Genomic DNA, 20871 nt, shown 5'->3' with positions numbered 1-20871 from the left:
TGTTCATGTGATGGACAATATGCCAGCTGACAATCAAGAACTCAGACCAGCACAATGGTTCCCAACCACGACAGCTCACCAGTCACCCAAACGCCTGGTTCAATTATATGAAAACATATAACTCAGTAAATATCAGCAGATTCGAGCAGCATTATAAAGTAAAGAGACATATCTGCACATTAACGAAACAGCAAACTGTCAACTCACACGCTTTCAATTTTCATTCTAGTCCAGATATTGTCTATTTCAAAAAGTTTACTTACACAATAATGTTATTAATAGGGATATGGATCAGTTTCACAAAAAAGCCAATGAACCCCATTATAGCAAATCCTATTGCTGTTGCCATGGCAATCTTCTGGAATTCTGGATTAAAAACACAAAATTCATCATTTTCTCAGTGTCATTGCAAGTACAGGAAAAAAACTAGCAGTGACATAAACTTACTGGTGAACATATCTCCTGATAATAAATATATAATTTTAAATAAAATAAAATATGACACTATTAAGAGTAAATAAACTGTTCGACAGACTTTTAAATTTTCATACCTTACTGATATTTACGAAACAGAAATAAAGTATATGCTCATGCTAGCGAATCCACCAACAAGCAGTGAAATATTTTATCTTCTCAGCAAACGAACAGCATGTCGAAAAGAAATAAAACGTGCACAGAAGAAATAGAGTATGTATCCTAAAAATTTTGTAACATTGCTAAAAATATTGATTATAAAAGCACAGAACATAATTGTTTATAAAAAGCATGTCCACTGTCTTTGATATAATATGAAGCCAAAAATACAGCTTAAAAACCAAACTGGGTTGAGCCCAGTTTTATGTGAAGATTTCAGACCCTGGTGCTGTTTCCATGTCACGTTATTTCCTCAGGGAAGCATCGAGGCATGGGCAGTCCTCCTGCTAGAGCCTCTATTTCTCTTCCAGAACACTTACCACAGCAGTCACTAAAAACTGTAGCTGCCAGTATTTATGACTGCCTTCCCTGCAAAAGTCTCAGCTCCATAAAAGCAAGGAATATTCTCCCTTATATATTGTTCCACAGTTTACTCTCTATAGTACAATGTACTACGTTCTCTATTGTACTCCCAGCCCCCAGCCCAGGCAGCAGTCAGTAAGCGAATACAAGAAGACAAACTCTGGTGGAACTTTTAATGCATGAATCACAGTAAGATATTAAACTTCCTGGGCTGGCAACAACTATCTGCTGATTCATGTTAGGCTTTGTTTGGGGGAGATGAAAGGGGGCAGACAAAGCACGGAGGACTCCCAAAAGATTTTCCAGAGTGAAAGAATGGAAGATACTAAAACTCTAAACCCATTAAAGATGACTAAGGCAAAGATAACATGAAACATGGGGTTGTAATAAATAATCTTACACCATTTGAAAATACATAAAACAGAAAAATGTATAAAGTATGCAAAATACAGAAACAAACTGACAATGTTAAAAAGCAATAAAGCAAAATAAACCAATAAAAATGCAGATGACAGAAAGTAATGCAATGGCTATTAAACAGGACACTATTAACAAATAAAAGGCTTAGAAAATGCGAAGACTGAACGAAGTCTTCCTCTCACTTGCAAGCTCTTACCTTTTCTGTCGGGCTTGGTGCACCTTTTAACGAGTCGAATGGAATCCTTCACAAACTGCCGACTTGGCTCAACGAACTGCATTACCTGATCCATGACGCTTGTTTAAAAAAGTGAGTAAGAGAAGAGTCGTTGGTATTACTTATCATACAGCAAGAACTTGGTCAGTTACATCAAAGTGTAAATGAGACCGGCCTGAAAGTCATGCCTGATATGGGTCAATCCCATCTCACAAAACAAGCAAAACAAAAACACACACAGACTCCACGCGTAAACTGACATGAGTTTTGTAAAGTCCAGCAAAACATCAGATCAATGACAACGGCACACGATTTGCTCAAGTTATCATCACTGACAAAAGATGTGCGCACAAGGGGCTATCGACATTAAACGGTTGAGCGATTATAACACATCCGGTCCTCACCCACTCTGCAGGCCTCTCGTTCCTGCTGAGGAGCCAACAATGTCGGGAATCCCACAGACATTTTCTGTATTTTATCTGAAACTCCCCAGAACTCAGTGTCTCCTGCAGTAGATGCCGGCTACTTGTGGTACAACAGCCACAACGTGGATTTCAATCTGACTGTTCCAAACCACGGCCAACCAACATTTCCAGAAAAGAGTATATCTGCGTGGGATAGATCTATGAAATTTTAGGACTGACTAAAGCTATTAGCTAAACTCCAAATCTTTAGGTTTGGACACAGCTCTAAGGAAACTGGGCTACAGAGTTTCTCCTATAGGTTCCTTTATGGAATCTCTTAATAGAAACACCACCTAACCTTAGCTCTGAGAGCCACCAGACAACAGCCAGGGAGGCCAGTGTATCACTCGTACTCTACCATCATCTCCAGGGCCTAGGGCCGGGGCCGGGCACATAAACACTCCACTCGCTGCTGCTGGATCAGCGAATGTCACCGGGTGGGCAGGTGCCATTCGGGGTAGGCGGCGGGGACATAATGGACATGGACCATTCAAAATGCACCAGGAACTCTGCAGAGGCTGGGCCAAGTACGCCGGGAACGCATCAGTGCCTGTGCTCCCAGTAACTGTGTTCTTCAAACCAGGGGCCTTAACCTTTACAGAAAGGTAAAGGCCCTTTCCCCGGGTGGGTGGGGCGACAATGCACAAAACACCGGGGTCAATGTCACACAGTCAGGAGGGGCCCCAGCAACCCACTGCGACCTGCTGGTCTGGAATCCAGACCGTCCTCCATCCGGGAGCGGCGGCAGGGCTCGTCCGAGGGCCTCGCTCCCGGGGGAACGCACGTCCGAGGGAACTCACAACCGAGGGGCCTCGTGTCCCGAGGGGATTCACAACCGAAGGGACTCGCTTCCGGGGGACTCAATCCCCAAAGCCAACCCCGAAGGCGCCCGGCGGCGGGTCACCGCCGGAGACCCCGGCGCCCAGCCCAGGGACTCACACGCAGGCGGCCGAGGACGGGCGGCCCCGAGGCCGACACCTGGGCCGTCTCATGCCCGGCAGGGCCGCGGGCCTGGCAGCCCCTCTCCCTCGGGGTCGCGGGCCTGGGCCTCCGCTTCCGCCCCGGACCGCGGCGGGACCCGGGTGGCGGCCTGAGCGAGGGGAGCCCCCTCCGCGCCCACAGAGGCCGCCCGCGCCCCCGCCCCCGCGAGTCACAAAGCGCTCGCCCCCCGCCCCCGGAGACAGGTCCCTTACCTGCCCGCCGACACTTCGCACGCCTGGGACACGTAGCACTGGCGCGGCCCCTTCCAGACCCGCCGGAACCGGAAGCCGGGTCGCTCGCCCACAGCCCGCCCAGCCCTCCGCTCATTGGTCCTCTGCGCGTAGACGCCATGCGCAGGCGCAGTGACGTGCCTCTCGGGCCCGCTTCCGGGAGGAGGGCCGCCGAGGGGCTGGACTTCCTGTGGGGCGTGGCTCTCGGGCGCCGGGGGAGCGGAGCCGCTGCGCCCGACGCGGGCCGGGGGCGCGGTGAGCGGCGGGGCGAAGGCGGGGCCCCTGGGGGTGACTGCAGGGTCCCGAGGAAACGAGCCGGGGCCGAAATAGGGGTGGAGAGTTATTCCAGTTATTCGAACACCCCGGGCCAATTCGGAGCGTGGAAGTGGCTCTTAACTAAGACTCGCAAAGGCCTACAGCGGGTTTTCTGTAGGAGCCAAAACCTAAAACGTGACCCAGGGGCCGTCCACAGGAAAGTGGATAAAGAGGGGGGGCATATTTCTACAATGACATACTACACAGCTGAGGGGGAAAATTATCGCATTGATGAATATCAAAAACATGGTAAGCGAAAGAAGCCATTATTAAATGTATTTTTTAATGTTTTCATTTTAGACAGTAGAGTTAGTGCCCTGCTCTGTTGAAAATTAGCACACTTCCTCCTAACACCGCCCCCCCCACACACACACACGCCCTTTGTTAGTGTTTTCCCTAAATAAGGGATGATTCTTTTGCTGGCTTTATTAAGTGTGACTTTATTAAAATTTTAAAAATTCTCTCCAAATACACTATTAAGAGGATGAAAAGACATGGCACAGACTGGGGGGAAATAATTGCAAATAACAAAGCGCTCCGTCTCGCAGGATCAGGGAATGCAGAGTAACACACAAGAGTCCGCTGCACGCCTCTCCGAACGGCTAAAATTCAAAACTGCCAACGCCAGTGCTGACAAGGATGTGGAGCAGCAGGACCTCTCATTCATTACTAGCCGGCTGGAACCATCACGCTGGGAGACAGGGTGGCAGTTTCCTACAAAGCTGAACTCTCCCTGTGCTACCCAGCAGCCACACTCCTTGGTATTTACCCCAACAAGCTGAAAACGTCCACACAAAGCCCGACTGGCGTGGCTCAGGGGTTGAGCATCAACCTAGGATCCAGGAGATCACAGTTCAATTCCTGGTCAGGGTACATGTCGGGGTTGCAGGCTTGATCCCCAGTGGAGGGGGTGCAGGAGGCAGCTAATCCATGACTCATCATTGATGCTTCTCTCTCTCTCCCTTCCTCTCTGAAATCAATAAAGACATTAAAAAAGAAAACAAGTCCACACAGAAACCTGCACATAGATGTTTACAGCAGCTTTATTCACAATTATCAAGCTATGGAGGCTACAAAGGTATCCATATTTTTATCAGAAGAATCTAAGAAACACAAGATGGCGATATAACTCCAAGAAAGCACATGTATATGAGGTGCAGCCCCCCCCCCCCCCACACACACACCCTCATCCCCAGTTCACCTGACCGTCCTTCAGCCTTTCAGGACAATTTACTGCCCTCACTACCTCTTTTGCGTCTGAGTCTTGTCTAATATACTTAACTTTCGCCTGCATTCCATGACTGTGCCACAGATCCTTTCAACATCTCAAAAGCTTTTTAAGAGCTTTTTGTTGTCATTTTTATTGTTGTTAAAAGTCAAAGGGGTAAGAGTTAAAAACCAGTGACGTATTTTGTTATTAGGGAGACTCATGATCACTGCAGTTTGTCACCAGTTGAGCTGTCTGAAAAGTTTGGTCCCACTGCAGTCCTTTGACTTGTATCTCAAGCCTCCCGCCACCGGAGGGCAGTGCAGGCGCACGAGTAGGCCGGTGCTTGTGAAGGAGAAGGGCCGGTGGGAGGGTTTGGTTGTGGCCAGCACAGCCTCTAGTGTAGACACCAACTGGATCTGCAAGAGGAGACTGTCAGCAGATTATCGGGCGCACCAAGAAGCATCCGTTCTATCGGAAGTGAAAAGAAAATGACTGTGTTCCTAGAAACCACCTATTTGATCCACAGTTTCTCGTTTAAAACATTATTTCTCAGCAATAAAGTAGTTCCTGCCACCAAACCCCCCTGACGATGCCTGAAACCTCTAGACAGCTGGCACGCAACACCTACACAAAGACACGAAGACGTGGGGAGAAGAGAGAAAGAAGCAGGCGACTCTGGAGGGGCCTGGGCAGGGAGGAAGGGGAGACGCCTGGTGAAGGTCCCATTTTCATGACCTTTACCCTGAGGTCCGACCCCAACCTGTGCCACGTGGACACTGGAAGCTCAGACAGTAAACCTCGTTTTTCCGGCCAAAAGAAGCCGAGGACAGAGCTCAGCACAAATGCAGTAACTAGAAAACGAGGGGGAATGTGGCAAGAAAAAGAGCCAGAGAAAGAGAAAAGCAGCTTCTGTGTGTGAAGCCTAACCTCCAGCTGCCCTCTAAACGGTGCTTACACGAGGCAAGGCTGAGCCCTGGCCTGCCCCCAAGGTCCCCGCTGCCTGATGGGCCTCTGTGCGGGGAGATGCGCCCCGGGCAAGCCTGACTGGGCCCCGGCTGCTGTCTAATGCCTCAAGCTTGTTTGCGGCCTCCCTGAGCTCCAGTGTGTTCTGCCAGGCTCTGGAGGGAACCGTACCCCTCTCCTGGGTGGTTTTGAGGGTTAACAGACCCAATGTGTATAAAGTGCCCACACCTGGGAATTAAGTACATGATCAGTCCTCTCTCCACATCTCTTCTGTGGTTGGCCTGGAATCTTGTGACCAATTCTCAATTCCTGAGATAAAATCTAGTGGCAAACCTCCCAGTCATCTTGCGACTCTGGTCCTGAACTTTAATAAGCAGCCAAGTGAGCTTCTCACACACTCTGGTTGCCTGTCCCCATTTTTAAATCCAGGCTTGAAGAGTAGTCGGCCTCATTTTTGCAGTGAGCACTAGCTTGCCAGACTTCTCAAAAGAAGCGCCCTGACGGCTGTGTCCTGTAAATAACCAGGACAGTTGTCGACTTCCAGAGAATATTTCAGAATCGCTTGCCTGTCTAACCATCGGCCTCTCGGACGCCCTGTTCACTCAGGCCTCTCCAGCCTTTATTAACCTTTATTTCCTTTTGCCCCCTGTTTGTCCCAGTGGTTACTTTTACATGATTTTGAGTGACAGTGTGCACCAGTCATTAAAGGGCTACAATTTGTATCCTGAAATCATTATGATTCTTTTCCTGCCTCTCCATCCAGTCACTGCTCCGCCCACCAGTCCTGCAGACCAGCCAGTCTTGGCCCCTCTGCCTGTCACCTGTCCCCTGGATCTGTGGCAACCTCCTGCCTGGTTTCCCTGCCTCCAGTCAAGTCCCCTGCATGCGGATCTCCACCACAGCCAGGAGTCAGAATTGTAAGTACGTTTATCAACTTATATTCATCTTTCACTTCAACTCCTCTCATAGCTTCTTACTGTAGCTGGAATGAAACCGAGTCTCCTTAGATGTCCCCTGGTTATTTCTTTGCAGTCTCCACTGAGACTCTTTCACTGTGGTCCTGGCTTTCCTCAGTCCACAAACATTTCAAACTCACCCTTGGTCCAAGCCTCTACGCCCGCCGTTCCCTGGGCTCCAGTGTTCTTTCTCTGCCTGGCTGCCTGCCTTTTCCCATTCCTGCACTGAGTCTATTACTGTCTCCTCCAGGAGGCCCTGACTGAAGTGGTCCTCACCCAACCTCCATCCCACTCTGTCCCATTGCACTGGTGTGTTTCCTTCACAGCGCTTACCACGGTCGGAAATTGTCTTTATTTGTTGCAGGGGTATCCAGTTTAGATATAAAAATAGAGATTATTAGGGCCTGGTCGGCATGGCTCAGCGGTTGAGCACCGACCTAGGATCCAGGAGATCGAGGTTCAATTCCGGGTCAGGTTGTGGGCTAGGTAGCCGATCAATGACTCTCTCATCATTGATGTTTCTCTCTCTCCCTCTCCCTTCCTCTCTCTGACATCAATAAAGACATATTTTTAAAATATAGAGTTTATTAGGGAAAAACATTAAGGGAAGTAGTAGAGCACACAGGCTTCCTAACTCATGTTACTTGTTACAGCTCGGGCTGGTGTAGATAGTCTGCGTGTCCCGTGGCCAAGGTTCCAGTAGAAAAGGAAAGTCCCAGGATCCTCTGTATATTTATGGCGTGTGTTTGGAGATGGGGCGCAGGTCAGGGAACACCCTTGAGACTGCTGCTCCCTCGCTGGAGAGGTGGCCTGTTGGGAGCTAACCCAGAGCTCAGACCAGGCTCTCCCCCCAGCTACCGAGAACAGAGGACATGCGCGCTCGGGGCCATCAGTTTTGTCTCCATTGAAAGGTAAGCAGCACAGAGGCAGGGACGGAGTCCATCTCGTTACCACTAAAATCGTGCCCTGCGCATGGAAAGGTAATCAAAAAATATTTGCTGAATGAATGAAAGAGCAACAGCATGAGTGGCGGTGAGTGAAGGAGTAGAGAGATGCAGGTTAGAAGGAAAGGCCGTGTGTCCCTGGAATCGTGTCCTGGGAGTGGACTGGGGTCTCCGGGTAGACGTGTCTAAGTTGACTGCAGCACTGTCCCCAAGAGCAGCAGCTGCAGGTGGCTCCAGCTGTGAGGGTTCTTCCACTGCTTTAAACTCACGCCCACGCTAACTTAACTCTGTTTATACAACTCTCACCATCAGCCTGACGGGCCCTGGCTCTTAAATCAGCGAGTCGCTCTTTGGTATTTGAACCCAGGTTTCATGATTATTTCTGTAAGAGAAACGTGTTGGGATTCTCTGGGAGATGTGCTCCCCGTGTCTCTGTTCCGTCTGTTTTCTTCATCTCCATCCAAGATCAGTCTGCCCTGGTTTGGTTTTGGCCACAAGAGTGCTAATGAGGTCATTTCCATGATAAGGTCAGCGTTAGTAATGCTGGCTACACACTCATCCATTCTTGGAATGCTTCTAAATTAGCAAAATAGGAGGAAAACTGGCAAATGAAGGAAAAGTACACGAGGAGCTGAGTCCCGAGGAGCGTGACTAATACAACGTACAACAGGAAGCCCTGGAGCAGGTTCATCTCCTGAGGGTTCCTCACTGGAAGGCACTCCCCTGGGCTTCAAGTCAGCACCCTAGTTCTCACTTCCTAAACATAAATCCAGGGGTAGGCCTCATGAACTTGTAAAATCAGCAGGATTTACTTTCATAATGTCAATAAAAGCTATAAAGCAGGCAAGAGGAACCTTCAACGGTCTCCACCGTGACCCTGGCCTTCACCAGTTCTCTCCACCAACGTAATATCTATTATCAAGGGCTCCTGGGGACCAAAGAATGACACGTAATGGAGAAATTACACCGATTGGTTCACTGTGTGTCCCTACAAGGCAAGTAATCCGCTGTAGTCATTCTAAAGCAATTTTCTACAACTAGTGGTTAGCTCCAGACAACCCTAAACTCTGAAGTTTTACACCCTTGACTACTTTTTTTTCCTAAAATTCTCTTCAGCATCATGTTTTCCTCATTTTCACTCTGCTTCCTGTTTCTTTCTTGGGCTACGAAATGGTTTTTTCTTCCCCTGATCACCTCCAACCCATCAGTGAAGCCACAGCCGATGTGTTTCTCCTGTCACCGTTCTCGTTTTTAACTCATCACGTAGCTTCACCTTTCACTCAGCTCTGGGCTTCAGGGCAAACTGTGAATAACCTCCGCAGCCACATGTAGAAACCGGACACGTCCACTGCACGCTCAGCCACGGGCCCTCCGTGTGCACGACTGAGCTGCCCGGTGGCCTCGCACCTTCCAGCCGTAAGCGCGAGTCCCCCGCCTCACTCGCCGCCGCGCCCGGTGGCCAGCCTGGTGCTCTGAACTTCCACACGCTCCTCCCCTGCTCTTCCGTCCTAACCAGAATAGCTGTGCCTCGCGTCCGGCTCCTCTAAAGCTCGGTGGCCGCTGGGAGGCAGCGATCCTGGACCACAGGCGAGCTTCTTTGGGGTCTACCTCACGGCCCTTTGCGTGAAGTGTGGCCTCGTCACCATTAATATGGCACTAAATTGATTATCCTGAAGTTGGAGAGATGATGTTGGGATGAACTCTTAAATATTCCTTATCAAATATTCCTTAGCTATAAAAAATGAATAAGAATTTCAAAATAAAAGCTCCGTAAGTGGAGGCAGGAACCTGACTGAGGAAGGAGCAGGGGTGAGTGGGAACCAAGGCTGGCGTGGCCTGGGCGAGACCTCGGCTCCAGGTAGGCCTCACACCGGCGAGGCTCTGACACCATCTGAGCTTCGGTTTCCTCATCTGCAAACTGAAGATAATATCTCCCTCCGAGGGCATTTTGACAGTTAAAGAACATTGTTTCCATCTCAGAAACTTCGTAACTGTTACTACTCGGGAGCATAGGGCTTGTGTACTCAAAATGTAAAATATCAATAGTAGCTTGAAATGGCAGGGTAAGGAAATAATAACAAAATGCTACAAAGAACGACACAGTAGCTGCCGTGAAGGGCGGCCACCGGCCGTCCTGGCAGGGGACCAGGGTGTCTGGACCCGAGACAGCTCACAGGCAGGTCGCCCTCGCCTTAGAGGCAGCGGGACCGCAGGCGAAATACTGTTTCACTCCTCGGCTTCAGAAAAAAGATTTTGCCACATGGCAGAAGAAAAATAAAGGTTTGTAGATTTTTATGGTCTTTAAATAAAACCAGGCCAGGGCTCACCTCTCACTTCTGCCCACTGACTTCCAGGTTTGCAGTGTGCTTCAGCCGCTCTCGGCTACGTAGGAGAAGCCCCGGGGGAGACAGACGGGTCACCCCCTGCACCCCAGACTCCCTGTGCATGGGCTCCGTGAGGAGGGCGGCCATGGTCAGAAACTGCCGTTTGTGTCCACTGAAGACAAGAAAGAGTTTTTCACTTGGCTGAGGGTTTTAGAGACCATTTGAGCCAACGTTTCATTTCATGGAGAGAAAAGCCAAGCGCAGACCTGCCGAGCCGGACAGAGTCAGGCAGCAAGTGAAAGGCAGGGCCCGGCCGGGAGCCCAGCTCGCCCAGCTCCTGGTCCAAAGCCTTTCTCGGGAGCCGGCAGCTGCCGATGCGCGGGCCTGAGGCTGGGGCCCGCTCACTCAGGTGCTGACGCCCCGTGTGCCACTCGAACAGGCCAGCTCTGTCTCACTTTGCAAAGCCGAGGTTGCTGTCCTGAGTAAACGAGCAGACAAGGAGGCGTCAGGATCAGCCCCCCCCTCCCCGCCCCGAAGCATCACTCCTTTCCCTTTGCTTCTGTGTGCGACGTGGACTCTTGCTCTGTTTTCCTTCCAGCCTGACTGGGGACAGCAGTCCACTTGCTCTAGGGACTGTACCCGCAGTGAGCACGGGTTAATGAAATCAGCGCGGCTCCCAGGGAAGCCCTGCCCACCCTCACCCCTACTCCTCCCGCCGGAGCTCCTCCAGGGGGCTCCTCCAGGGGTTGTTGCTATGAAACGGGGCAGCTGAGCTCACTGGGGGGTCTGGGTGGCCTGCAAAAGCTGGCGATATCTGCAGCTTTGAGATGGTGAGAGGTGTTAGGGGCCATCCAATGTTCAACGACTGGAGTAAGTCACAACCAAATCTTAATAAAGTTTCTCATTAAGTCATCAGTAATGAATTAGTTTGTTAGTTATTAAAATCATTATATTCCAGAAATTCTGTTAGGTCCCTCAGTCTCCTGTATGAGAGCACAGCTCAGCCACTCAGCGTGAAAGAAGGCACTCCAGCTTTTCCACACGTCTTGCAAAGGACACGAAGAGACAGACTCAAAACCCAAAGCCACACCTCAAAGTCCCTTCGTTCCCCGGTTCCTCTGCGCCCTAGAGCTGCTCTGCACGGACACCCCCTCTCCCTCGCATTTCAGTGCCCTGTTCTGAAGGCCAGCCAACTCCTCACGGCCCTCCCCGGGGTTCCTGCTTCTCAGGTCTAGTTTCTCCTCATTTCTCCCTTTCTGATGATTTGTTATAAAGAAAATCCACACTTGTGTGGCGGAGGAAGTAGATTAAAATGAAGATACACAGAAGTCTTGCTGTCGTGGTTCAGAGAAGCTGACGTACCAATAGCGTTGGTCTTGGTGGGTCCATTTTGCTTTGGGAAGGTTCAAGGAGCTTTTGTTAAGAAACCAAACATTTGAAAATGTTTGTTTTCATGCATCTAAGAAGTTGACCGTCCTGAATTATTACTGCCTAGAAAATGACGGTGGCATGTAGTTACTGGGAGGGGCAATGCCTAAGGGAGGAGACACGTCTGGTGCAATTAAGCCCGTCATCTAAGCACATCTCCTTCCTATGAGTAACACAAATTAGCCCCGTGTCTCGAGGGAATTCAGGCGATAAGGACACGGTCCAGCCTCAGGCCCAGCCGAGAGCTCTTGCGGTCTCTGCCCTGAGCCTCGGTGACTCACCCGCTGCTCTCAGCAAGACCCGGGCTCCTTCCTCACGCTTCCTGCCCTTCGAGCGTCTTCTGTTTGAGTTTTCCATACGGTATTTTAAACTCTTAAATGAAATTTTAAAAATAAAGTCACCCGCCCAGTGGGTGTGGCTCAGTGGGCTGGGCGTTGTCCCAGGCACCAAGAGGTCACCGGTTTAATTCCCAGTCTGGGCACATGCCCGGGCTGCAGCCTTGATTCCCAGCAGGGGGCGTGCAGGAGGCAGCCGGTGGATGTTGATGCCTCTCATCAGTGTTTCTATTTCTCTCTCGCTCTCCCTTCCTCTCTCTCTAAAATCAATATAAAACATACTAAAAATAAAATAAAATCACCCATAATCCTAACTCACGGAAAGAACCACGTTAACTCTTCAGTTACTGTTACAGTGTTTGTGCATAACCACGTACACAGCGGTACATGTAGCCTTCAGACATCATCTCAGATGTTTCTCATGTGATTACATTGTATCCCAAATGGCCCTTTGAACAGCTAAGTGTGTCTCTGAGCTGCTATGACCTAAGTTTCTTAACCATCCCCATTGTTAGATATGCGGTTTGTTTTTGTTTATTTTATAGTTACCAATAATCTAGCAATTTAATATTTCCATGGACCAGGCTTTTTCTCCTTTCCACTATTTCCTTAGGACAGATTTATAAATGTTAGAATACTGATTCAGATTATATAAATATTTTCATAGCTGCTTAACGTTCCATCAGGGCTGTGCCATTTATACCTCTGGCTTTATTATATGTTCCCACATGTTACCCAGTCTTCTGCAGTGTTATTTTAAGCATTCTTTCACTTAAATTTTATATTTTTATGTAATGTAAATGTTTTTGTTTCCCTTCTCTCTTATATTGCTTCAGTTCTTAGAATGTTATAGTCACTCTAAACTTCTAAAACATCCTGCGTTCTTGCTCGTACACCTGTGACTTCCCAAATATTTAGTTCTTTCATATATTTTAGGATTATTTGAGCATGACCATATATTTATTTTCTGAAATAGTCTAGTTTTAACCCAATATCATTAAGTTTTTTCCTGCTCTCAGTCATTTGTCCAGTGATGTTTCAGTAACCCCGCACTAATCTAGGTCAATTTCTAGGGCCCCTATGCTTTCCCCTTGTATATTTTTCTATTTTTCATCTATATTTCTTCGTTTTAAACATGATATTTTATAGTGTCTTTTGATACCTGGTAGAGATACTTATCTTTTGTTATAATTTTCCCCCCAAATATTCTTCTCTTTTCCCCTGATGACCTTCACTCCCACACCAGGTGGGCAGTTCCTTCCCTTAAGGTCACACCCAAGGCCAAGCCAGCACTGTGGTCGTGCCGCCTCCTAACAGTTACTGCAAACGCCACTGAGCCCGGCACCCTCTCTCTGTGCTTCTCTGTTGTTGCGGGTAACGCTGCTCTTCTGTGTCACTGGGAGTATACCCCAGCTCCTCCGTTTCCCCTTTGCCACCCTGGCTGGGCAAACTGGGCGGTCGTTTTATAGCAGTACCGCCAGCCTCCCACCCAGCTCACTCCCTGGTCTCTGCACAGAAGTTGTGGGGCCAGTGCCCATCTCCAGAGAAACCCATCCGCCCATATTCTCAGTTTCTCCCCCTTGGAGAAGAAACTGCCTGGTGCAGCTCGATTGCAGTCAAGCGACCACCCAGGGACATCTGACAAACTTCTGCTACTGAGCATTTAGGATTTGTGTGAAAAGGTTGGAGTTTGCAGATATAGGTAAAGCTTTGATGAAAGAAATTATGATGTTTTCTTAAATCTGCAACTTTCTTATAGTCAATGGTAAAAATTTCTAGCCCAGATTCTCAGAGGCACGTCCATCACCAGGTAAAAGATGGCACAGCTACACCAGAAACAAGGCATGTGAGAAAAAAATGTTTTTAAAAGTAGTATTAGATGGAAACTAGACAAAGAAAAGTAGGAGAAAGGGAGAGAGGGAAACAGGGACACGAGGACCCCTATCTCCAAAAAATAATTGGCTGGAGTTTTTATGCATCATCTTTTTCAAGGCTGACAAAAAATCCTTCACGGAAGCGATGAGCCCAACTTGCAGAAGAGGGAGCTACAGCTCAGAAAAGTTAAATAAACTTCTTGACTCGCGGTGGAAGCGAGACGAAACCCTGTTCTTTACCTGCTCCAACACGCCTCTGTGATACTCTTTCAGGCATACAGGAAAAATGACTAAACTATTACCCTCGCTATGCAGATTCTCATCCTGCTGAATGATGCGTGGTGCCGTAATTCTGCATGTCTGATCTCCACGTCCATAAATCTCACTACCTGCCATGTCTGCAGCCTGTGGGTGTCATACAGGCTCTTCAAACTCAATGAACTTGCCCCCGACTGCGCCTCGGGTCCAGGGTCTCTTATCTCAGTGCGTGTCCCCCCCGCCTGCCTGACTGTGCAAGTCAGGAACCAGGAGCCATCCCGGACTCGGCTCCTGACAGTGCCCACCCTCTCCCCGCCCTGCCCCGTCCCTCTCCAGCTGCCCTGCGATGCTGCTGGACGCCGGTTCCCACCTCCTCCATCAACCCTCATCTTCCTCTCCTCATTTCATCTCTGCTGTTTGGAAGAATGGAACGGCTTTCTATTGGGGGCAGAGGGAAGGAAGACATAAAGCTCAAAATCCTTCCCTCGGCCCACACAGCCCAGCGGGATCTGACCCCTCGCCGTCGCCCCAGCCGCAGGGCTCACCGGTCTCCAGCTCACCAGGGCACCCGGCAGGCCCTTCACGCCTCAGACCTGCCGCATTCCCCCGAGTCTCAGATTCAGGGTGCGGTTCCCCCCACAGGACTGAGCATTTTCTCTAAGCTGATTTATAACTCATCATTTGAGAGCATCCACTCTGACGGGTGTGATCTCACGTGTGCCGGGGAGACATTGCTTCCCTCTGGGCACGTGTCTCTCGGTGTTCGGGGCATGGTCTGTGTCCTCGCAGTTTCAGTTCAGCTCTCCCTGCAGTTTTCTTCCGAAGCAACCCCCTTGGGCAGCGCCCAGTGCTTTTCGCCAGGTGACATGGGGGCCCAAGGCCTTCCCTTTCCCTTTGGGCCAGAGGCGCCCGCGGTGTACATGCCGACTCACAGCAGCTCGCTCGCGGCCAAGTGAGTCACTTCTTCAGTGGCTGTCAGAGCCAAGTTGCCGCCCAGCCAGGCCCGGTGGTTAGCACTCCTGAGAGCCGTTCCCGGTTCTTTTCTGAAACTGAGTCTCTCAGGGCCCTCATTTCATGCCTGCACCCCCCCCTGCTGTTTCCCTAACTGATGTTCTTAAGCTCGTCCTCGTTGGCTGCCCCCCCTCCCTGTTTCCCTGTTATTTTTCTAATTTATCTTTCCTGTTGAAAGTGTGACAGCTGCCTCCTTTCCCCCCACTGGCCCCCCACCCTGCGCCCACACGCACCCCGGAGGCCTTCGCCACACCGCTGCGGTGTCTGTGGGTTAGGCGTACACGCGTGTAAGTCCTTGGCCAACCTCTCCCCACTCCCTCCCGTCGTCCCTCGGAGATTTCTCTGTTATTTTTATAGGAACTAACACGCGGGCACTGAAAAGCCACGGTCCTGTGGACGGATGCTCTCATGGGAAGATACCTGCCCCCTATTCCTGGCTTTCCGACGCCCAGTGTGACCTCCCTGCCCGCAGCCCGGCTCGGGCGAGGGGCTCTAGCTCCCCACGGCGACCAGCCGTCCCCCCCTCAGCTTCATGAACTGGGCCCGGCTCCTCATTGAGGCCGTAAAGACAATTTTAACTCAAACCCTTATTTCTTTTGGCTTCAAGGGAAAACTATATGAACTTGAATTTGGCTCTGGGGGTCAGGAAAGTCAGTGTCATCGCAAGTCCCTATTGAAGATCAGACTTTATCCCTGACACCTTCTCTGTCGGGGTAAAGTACATAGAAATAAGGAGCCGTGCTCGCAATGCAACCCGTTTAATTAGTCTGAACACACTCATAAAACATCAGACATTGGCAGAGCCGCCGTCTCCTGACTTATGTCCCGTCAGCATGAATGCCTCACGTTGTTACCCTCCGGTTTCACGTTAAAACATTATTGCATCACCTCACACTTCAGGATCTTTTATTTGCTCAGCCCGTTGGGCCAAAATAATCGAGAGGGAGCGAGAGAGAGCGCAGCAGGCTCGGCACAAAGCGGGCGTCTGGGCTCTCGGGGGGTTGGCGGCCCTCGGTCCCGCACCACGTCTGGTTTTCATGAAGCCGCCCCGAGCCGTGGATTAGGGCGCAGGAAAGATGCTAAGGGAGGGCGTGAAGAGCTGGGGGGGGGGGGCCCAGACCGCGTCCTGAATGTGGCGTCAGGTCAGAACCCGAGTTCGAGGTGCGCAGGGAGCTGGGAGGGGAGAGGAGAGCCCTTGACCCCCTTCAACTTAGGACCTATTATTATTCGGCCACGATTTCAGGTGATGACTCAGATGCTGGGACGCAGAGAGGAGCAGGAGGCTGGGCCTGCTGGGGGCCTGCGGACCCGTCCCGGGTGAACCCCACCCTGCAGTGGTAAATCCCAGGAGAGCTGAGTGAGCACAGTGCTGCCGGGGCAGAGGAGAGGCCCTCAGACGCCGGGGTTGAGGAGTGATTCCCAGTCCCTCCTGGTGGCTGCTGTGGGCGGAGGAGGTGAGTTAGGGTGGAACCTGCCTCCCCAGGGCTCCGAGGAAGCAGAGGCTCCGTGTTGAGTTTTGTCTCCAAACAGAAGATTACTTTTTGAACCAACAAAGGGTTCAGTGGCTGTGGCACCGTCCCTGTGGGTCACTAAGCCATTGGTGACGACAAAAACATCCCTGGGAAGCTGCAAAATGCTTTTCAGTGAGGTTATCGGAAGCCTCTCAGGACAGTCCTCAAGTAGTTGGAAGGAAAGCTTGGATAGGCGGCTGGGTGGAAGCTCCGAGGCAGGAGCTGGGGTAAGAGCAGGTGCTAACCTGCCTGTGGGGCAGCGGGGGGTGGGGGCCCACTTTTCTCCGCTCTTTCCCAAGCCTTCTGCAGAAAAGTGCTGGACAAGGACCACACCCATTCCAGAGGGCACCAGATCATCACTCTGCCCAATATTCGAGGCGTGCGGGACACAGCCTGTCTTCAGCCCAGATGGTGTGGCTCAGGGGCTGAGCATTGACCTAGGAACAGAGAGGTCACCGGTTTGATTCCCAGTCGGGGCACAGGCCCGGGTTTCAGGCTCCATCCCCAGTAGGGGGCGCGCAGGAGGCAGCCGATCTATGTTTCTCTCATGGATGTTTCTATCTCCCTCTCCCTTTCTCTCTGTCTAAAATCAATAAAAACATATTTCTTTAAAAAAAACAAACACAAAGTCTTTCTTCAATCCCAATGGTGTCTGGAGGAGGTGCTCCCAGGACCCAGAGAGGGCAGAACCAGGGGGGCTGTTTCCTGCAGAGCCTGCCTCAGGGGACCCCGTGGAGCACGAACAGAGCACCCCAAATCAACACTCCTGCCGAGAGTCCCGCATTTGAATGGAAAGAGGTAAAACTAAATTAAATCCCCGTAGAAGCCGTGTTGCCTATTAGGACATATATTTGGCCAGGGGCACACACAGGACCGTTTCAGGAGACATCGGGTAATCACATCCCTTCACCCCTCTCACTGTTGCTCCAGGCTCTGGCGCTCCGGCGCACACAGGCGAGGCTGTGTCACTAGGGAAACATGCCGGAACACTGTCCCAGAAATGTTTGCTTTCCAGACTTATGCAAGCCGGAGTGGCATTCCAAATCCCTGTTTTTCTGTTTTCCATCACTGATTAGAAAAAAAAAAATAAGAAAAATAAAAGCTGCAACTGCTCTCCCCATCCCCCACAGAGGCACGTGCCGGCCTGGTCCCGTTCCTCCCGGGCCTGCTGCGCACAGGGAGGTGGAGGGGACAGCAGCGATGGGACGGCCGCCTCCCCTCTACTGGCTTTCCTGCCTCAGTCGCCAAGCTCCCCACCCCACCCCAGCACCCCTGCTGCAACATCAGGAAGGATCTCCCCCAGAATCGTCAGATGAGCTCACAAATGCAAATGTGGGTCATGGCCGCTGCAGCCCCTGCCCCTAAAGGCCGTGGCACCTTCTCCGGCAGAGACCGTTGTGTATCTTTCCATCCCCCAGGCTCAGCGCAGTGCTTGGCACAAAGCTGGTGGTCTCAATGTTTTCAGAACGAAGGGATGGATGGATGGATGGATGGATGGATGGATGGATGGATGGATGGACGGACTATTTGCCAGGAGAGGACCTGGATAATCTGCCTCACCTGGCTCCATGTGTCCTTACCAAGGGTGTCCAAGGCAAGCACCAGACTTCAGGGACGAGCCAGTCACTAGGTTGCTAAGAGAAGGACCGGCCAGCCCCAGGTGGACGTCATGGTACCAGAGTGGGACACGCTTCTGCACCTGGCTCAGGTGAGTACCGACCACTGAAATCCGGGCCTAGACACAGGAAGGCACCGAGCCAGAAGCTGCTGCCTAAGGCGACCCAGTGACAAGGGAAGGAGGCATTCGGAGTATAGACGTATTACTAAGGGCAATGGTCCTGTTTGGGGAATTTTTGCCCAGGGTCCTGTTGCCAGCAGGACGAGGGTTGGTAGGCAGTGTCCCTTGTCCCAGGTACAGTCAGGGGTTCTAGGGAGAGAGTCTTCAAATGCTTCACAGGCCAGGCAAGCCGCTGAGGCCACTGGACCCTAACTAACGAGCTCAAGGCCATTTTGGCTTCTGATGACTCCACTTGGATATCTCACAGGTCCCAAATCACTTTTTAAATAAACAATGGGCTTTGGGGCTCTACCAATGGAAAAATGACAGACTCCTACGACATGTGGCCAGCTGGGCCCTGGAGGTACTGCAGATGAGAGAAACCTGTTTCCACAGCCCCCTCCCCCCGGCTCCCTGCACCCTTTTCCCACTTCCTGTCATTTCCCTGCCCCTCGGCACCGCCACCTCCCCTCAGCACGTCCCTCCTGAGAAAGGCCACTTCTCCGCCTTGTGTCTCGGCCGAGTTCACGGATCTCAGCCAGCTGTGCTGGGAAAAAGAAAGCTCATGTTTTTAATTGACTCATTCCTCACGAAGGTGGTAAGAACTGGCAGGTTTTAACTTACTGGCAATGGATTTGCACTTAGAAAATATTTACCCTGCAGTGAATTCCTGAATTGGCGCGAGGCGGTGAGGGGACACTTCCTGGGAGAAGGCTCCAGGCCCTGCCTTTCCCCACACGCAGGGGCAGAAGTCAGAGCCCCGGGACGGAAGTCTGCAGAGTTGTTCGTTCTGTCCGGTGCTCCGAGGTCGCTAAACTCTAGGCTGTTCCTTGGGTCACTCTGAACTCTGGACTTAGCCTGTCCCCTTCCCTAGTGGCTGCTGCGCTGAACTTGGACTCGGACATCAACTTAGGAGCTGACAGGCAAAGGGAGCTGCTGACCTCAAAGAAACGTCCTTGGATTTCTTTCATAGGAGGAGTTAGGCCAAGTCATTGTTAGATGTTGTGTAACCATAGCTGATAAGACAAGAAATGGCTTGAATTAAATTATGAAAATACAGGATAAATAGCTAGAAGTTTTATAGTCTTAATTAGTTTCCATCGGGTTGAACACACTCACCCCTACTTCAGCGCATTTTTGGAAGGTGATAGAGAAAGGAATTGTTTGTGTGTCAGGCAGCGCAGTGTTTGGGAAATAACCCCAGAAAAGAAAAGCATAGATAAGAGTAATGAAATAAGTATTTGCAAGTTTTTAGCTACGAATCAATTATACAGAAAAACTGCATAAGTTGGAAATCAAATAAAGAAGGAAGGAAATATTTCCAATAAACTCAACCCATTGAAAAGCACATGGATGGGAGGCAAGAGCCTCTTTTCTTATTAAATTTATTGGGGTGACATTAGTTAACAAAGAGCCCCTTGATTCTCAGCCCTAACACGCTCTCTCGTGCCCCTGCCTTCCTCCACCCAGTATCTAAAACCCTTGACCAAAAAGATGGAAATAACCAAAGACGTGGGGTAGATCTTAACATTTAAACTTATATTCTGTTTTTGCGCCTTTTTAAAAAACGGTTACTTTCTCCATACCTTGTTTTCCATTATTCCGAGGGATTTTTTTAGAACCCTTGGACAGAATTTCAAGGAACCAGCATCTACTCTAATTTATTCTTCAATCCCCTCACCTTGAATGACCTGGACCCTTCTCTGATGGCCTCGGTGGGATTCTCTGCCCAGGTGAGTTCTCGGCCTGCGGAGCCACTTCGCCTACACTTCCCGGCAGGACCTTCCTCCTCGGAACAAGGTTGTCCCACCACTTTCCGGAGGGTGACATGAGGTCCTGCCCCCTGGCAGCGGGAGGCAGGAGGCATTACTGTCTGACAGCGTCATTCCCAGTATCCTTGATCGGGCGTCTGCGTGGAGCGACTGGGACTCATGGCATCGCCGCCACCTTCCCCGCGGCCCACCTCTGGAGGCCCCAGGAGGGAGGGTCAGGAGCTCGCGCACCCAGAGCGATGCCGGTCGCCGTTTCCACTGAGAATGATTTTCAAGGAATTGGCTGGTATCTCGACAGAGACGACAACCGGAGCACAGCAGGCAACACTGCGATCGCTCGTACGAACTATCACCTTATCTTTCAGAGAGGCTGAAAAAAAGAATTAGCTGTGGCTCCCCAAGCCTGGTGCCCAGACAAGCACCCGCAGGGCCCCGGGGCTTTGCTGGAAGTGCGGTTTCCTGGGCCCCGCCCCACTGAATCAGAACCTCAGGGTGGGGCCCAGCCACCCGGCTTCGCCAAACCCTGCAGGTGGCTCCGGCACACGGAGGCAGAGAGCCCTAAAGCCGGCGGGGCCCGGGGCTTCCTGGAAAGGGCTACCAAAATCGTTGTCCTCTTTCGTAGTAAAATAGATTTCGTCTCAGTGTTAATGGTCTTTGGTGAAAGACCAGGAATAAATACGGAACCGTCACGAAGTAAAATGAGTGGCTGACCAACTCTCTCTGAGCTTCGGGGTGAACTCTGAACCCCAGCGACGGCGGCCCACGCCCACCCACGTGCCCACTGCGACACCTGGACTCAGGACACAAGTGAAACGACACCACTCTTTTGAGTTAGAGGGTGGCCGGCGCGGCTGGTGCCCATTGCTGTTCCTACTGCTGCATGTTCTC

General features: G+C 50.9%; 1 protein-coding gene and 1 long non-coding RNA gene across 2 annotated transcripts; one reads left to right on the top strand and one right to left on the bottom strand.

The window, feature by feature from the left end:
• Positions 1 to 259: 259 nt before the first annotated feature.
• On the bottom strand, positions 260 to 3383 carry SEC61G (SEC61 translocon subunit gamma; the record flags this gene model as incomplete). The annotated part of the gene is made up of 3 exons (XM_081146991.1): positions 3288 to 3383; positions 1613 to 1710; positions 260 to 366 (listed from the first exon to the last, which is right to left on the bottom strand). Exons 2-3 carry the CDS (start codon positions 1704 to 1706, stop codon positions 260 to 262), a joined length of 201 nt encoding a protein of 66 aa, XP_081003117.1. The 5' UTR covers positions 1707 to 1710; positions 3288 to 3383.
• A 210-nt stretch (positions 3384 to 3593) lies between these two features.
• Positions 3594 to 17044, top strand: LOC308561847. Its single transcript, XR_013999559.1, has 5 exons — positions 3594 to 3869; positions 4606 to 4774; positions 6557 to 6710; positions 16167 to 16377; positions 16734 to 17044. It is a non-coding gene; the product is annotated as an uncharacterized lncRNA (long non-coding RNA).
• The last annotated feature ends 3827 nt before the right edge of the window (positions 17045 to 20871 follow it).

This window comes from Miniopterus schreibersii (genome assembly GCF_964146895.1).
Source record: "Miniopterus schreibersii genome assembly, chromosome: 9".
In the NCBI taxonomy this organism is placed as follows: domain Eukaryota; kingdom Metazoa; phylum Chordata; class Mammalia; order Chiroptera; family Miniopteridae; genus Miniopterus; species Miniopterus schreibersii.
Note: the sequence above shows the minus strand (reverse complement) of the source record. Positions and strands in the feature narration are given on the sequence as shown.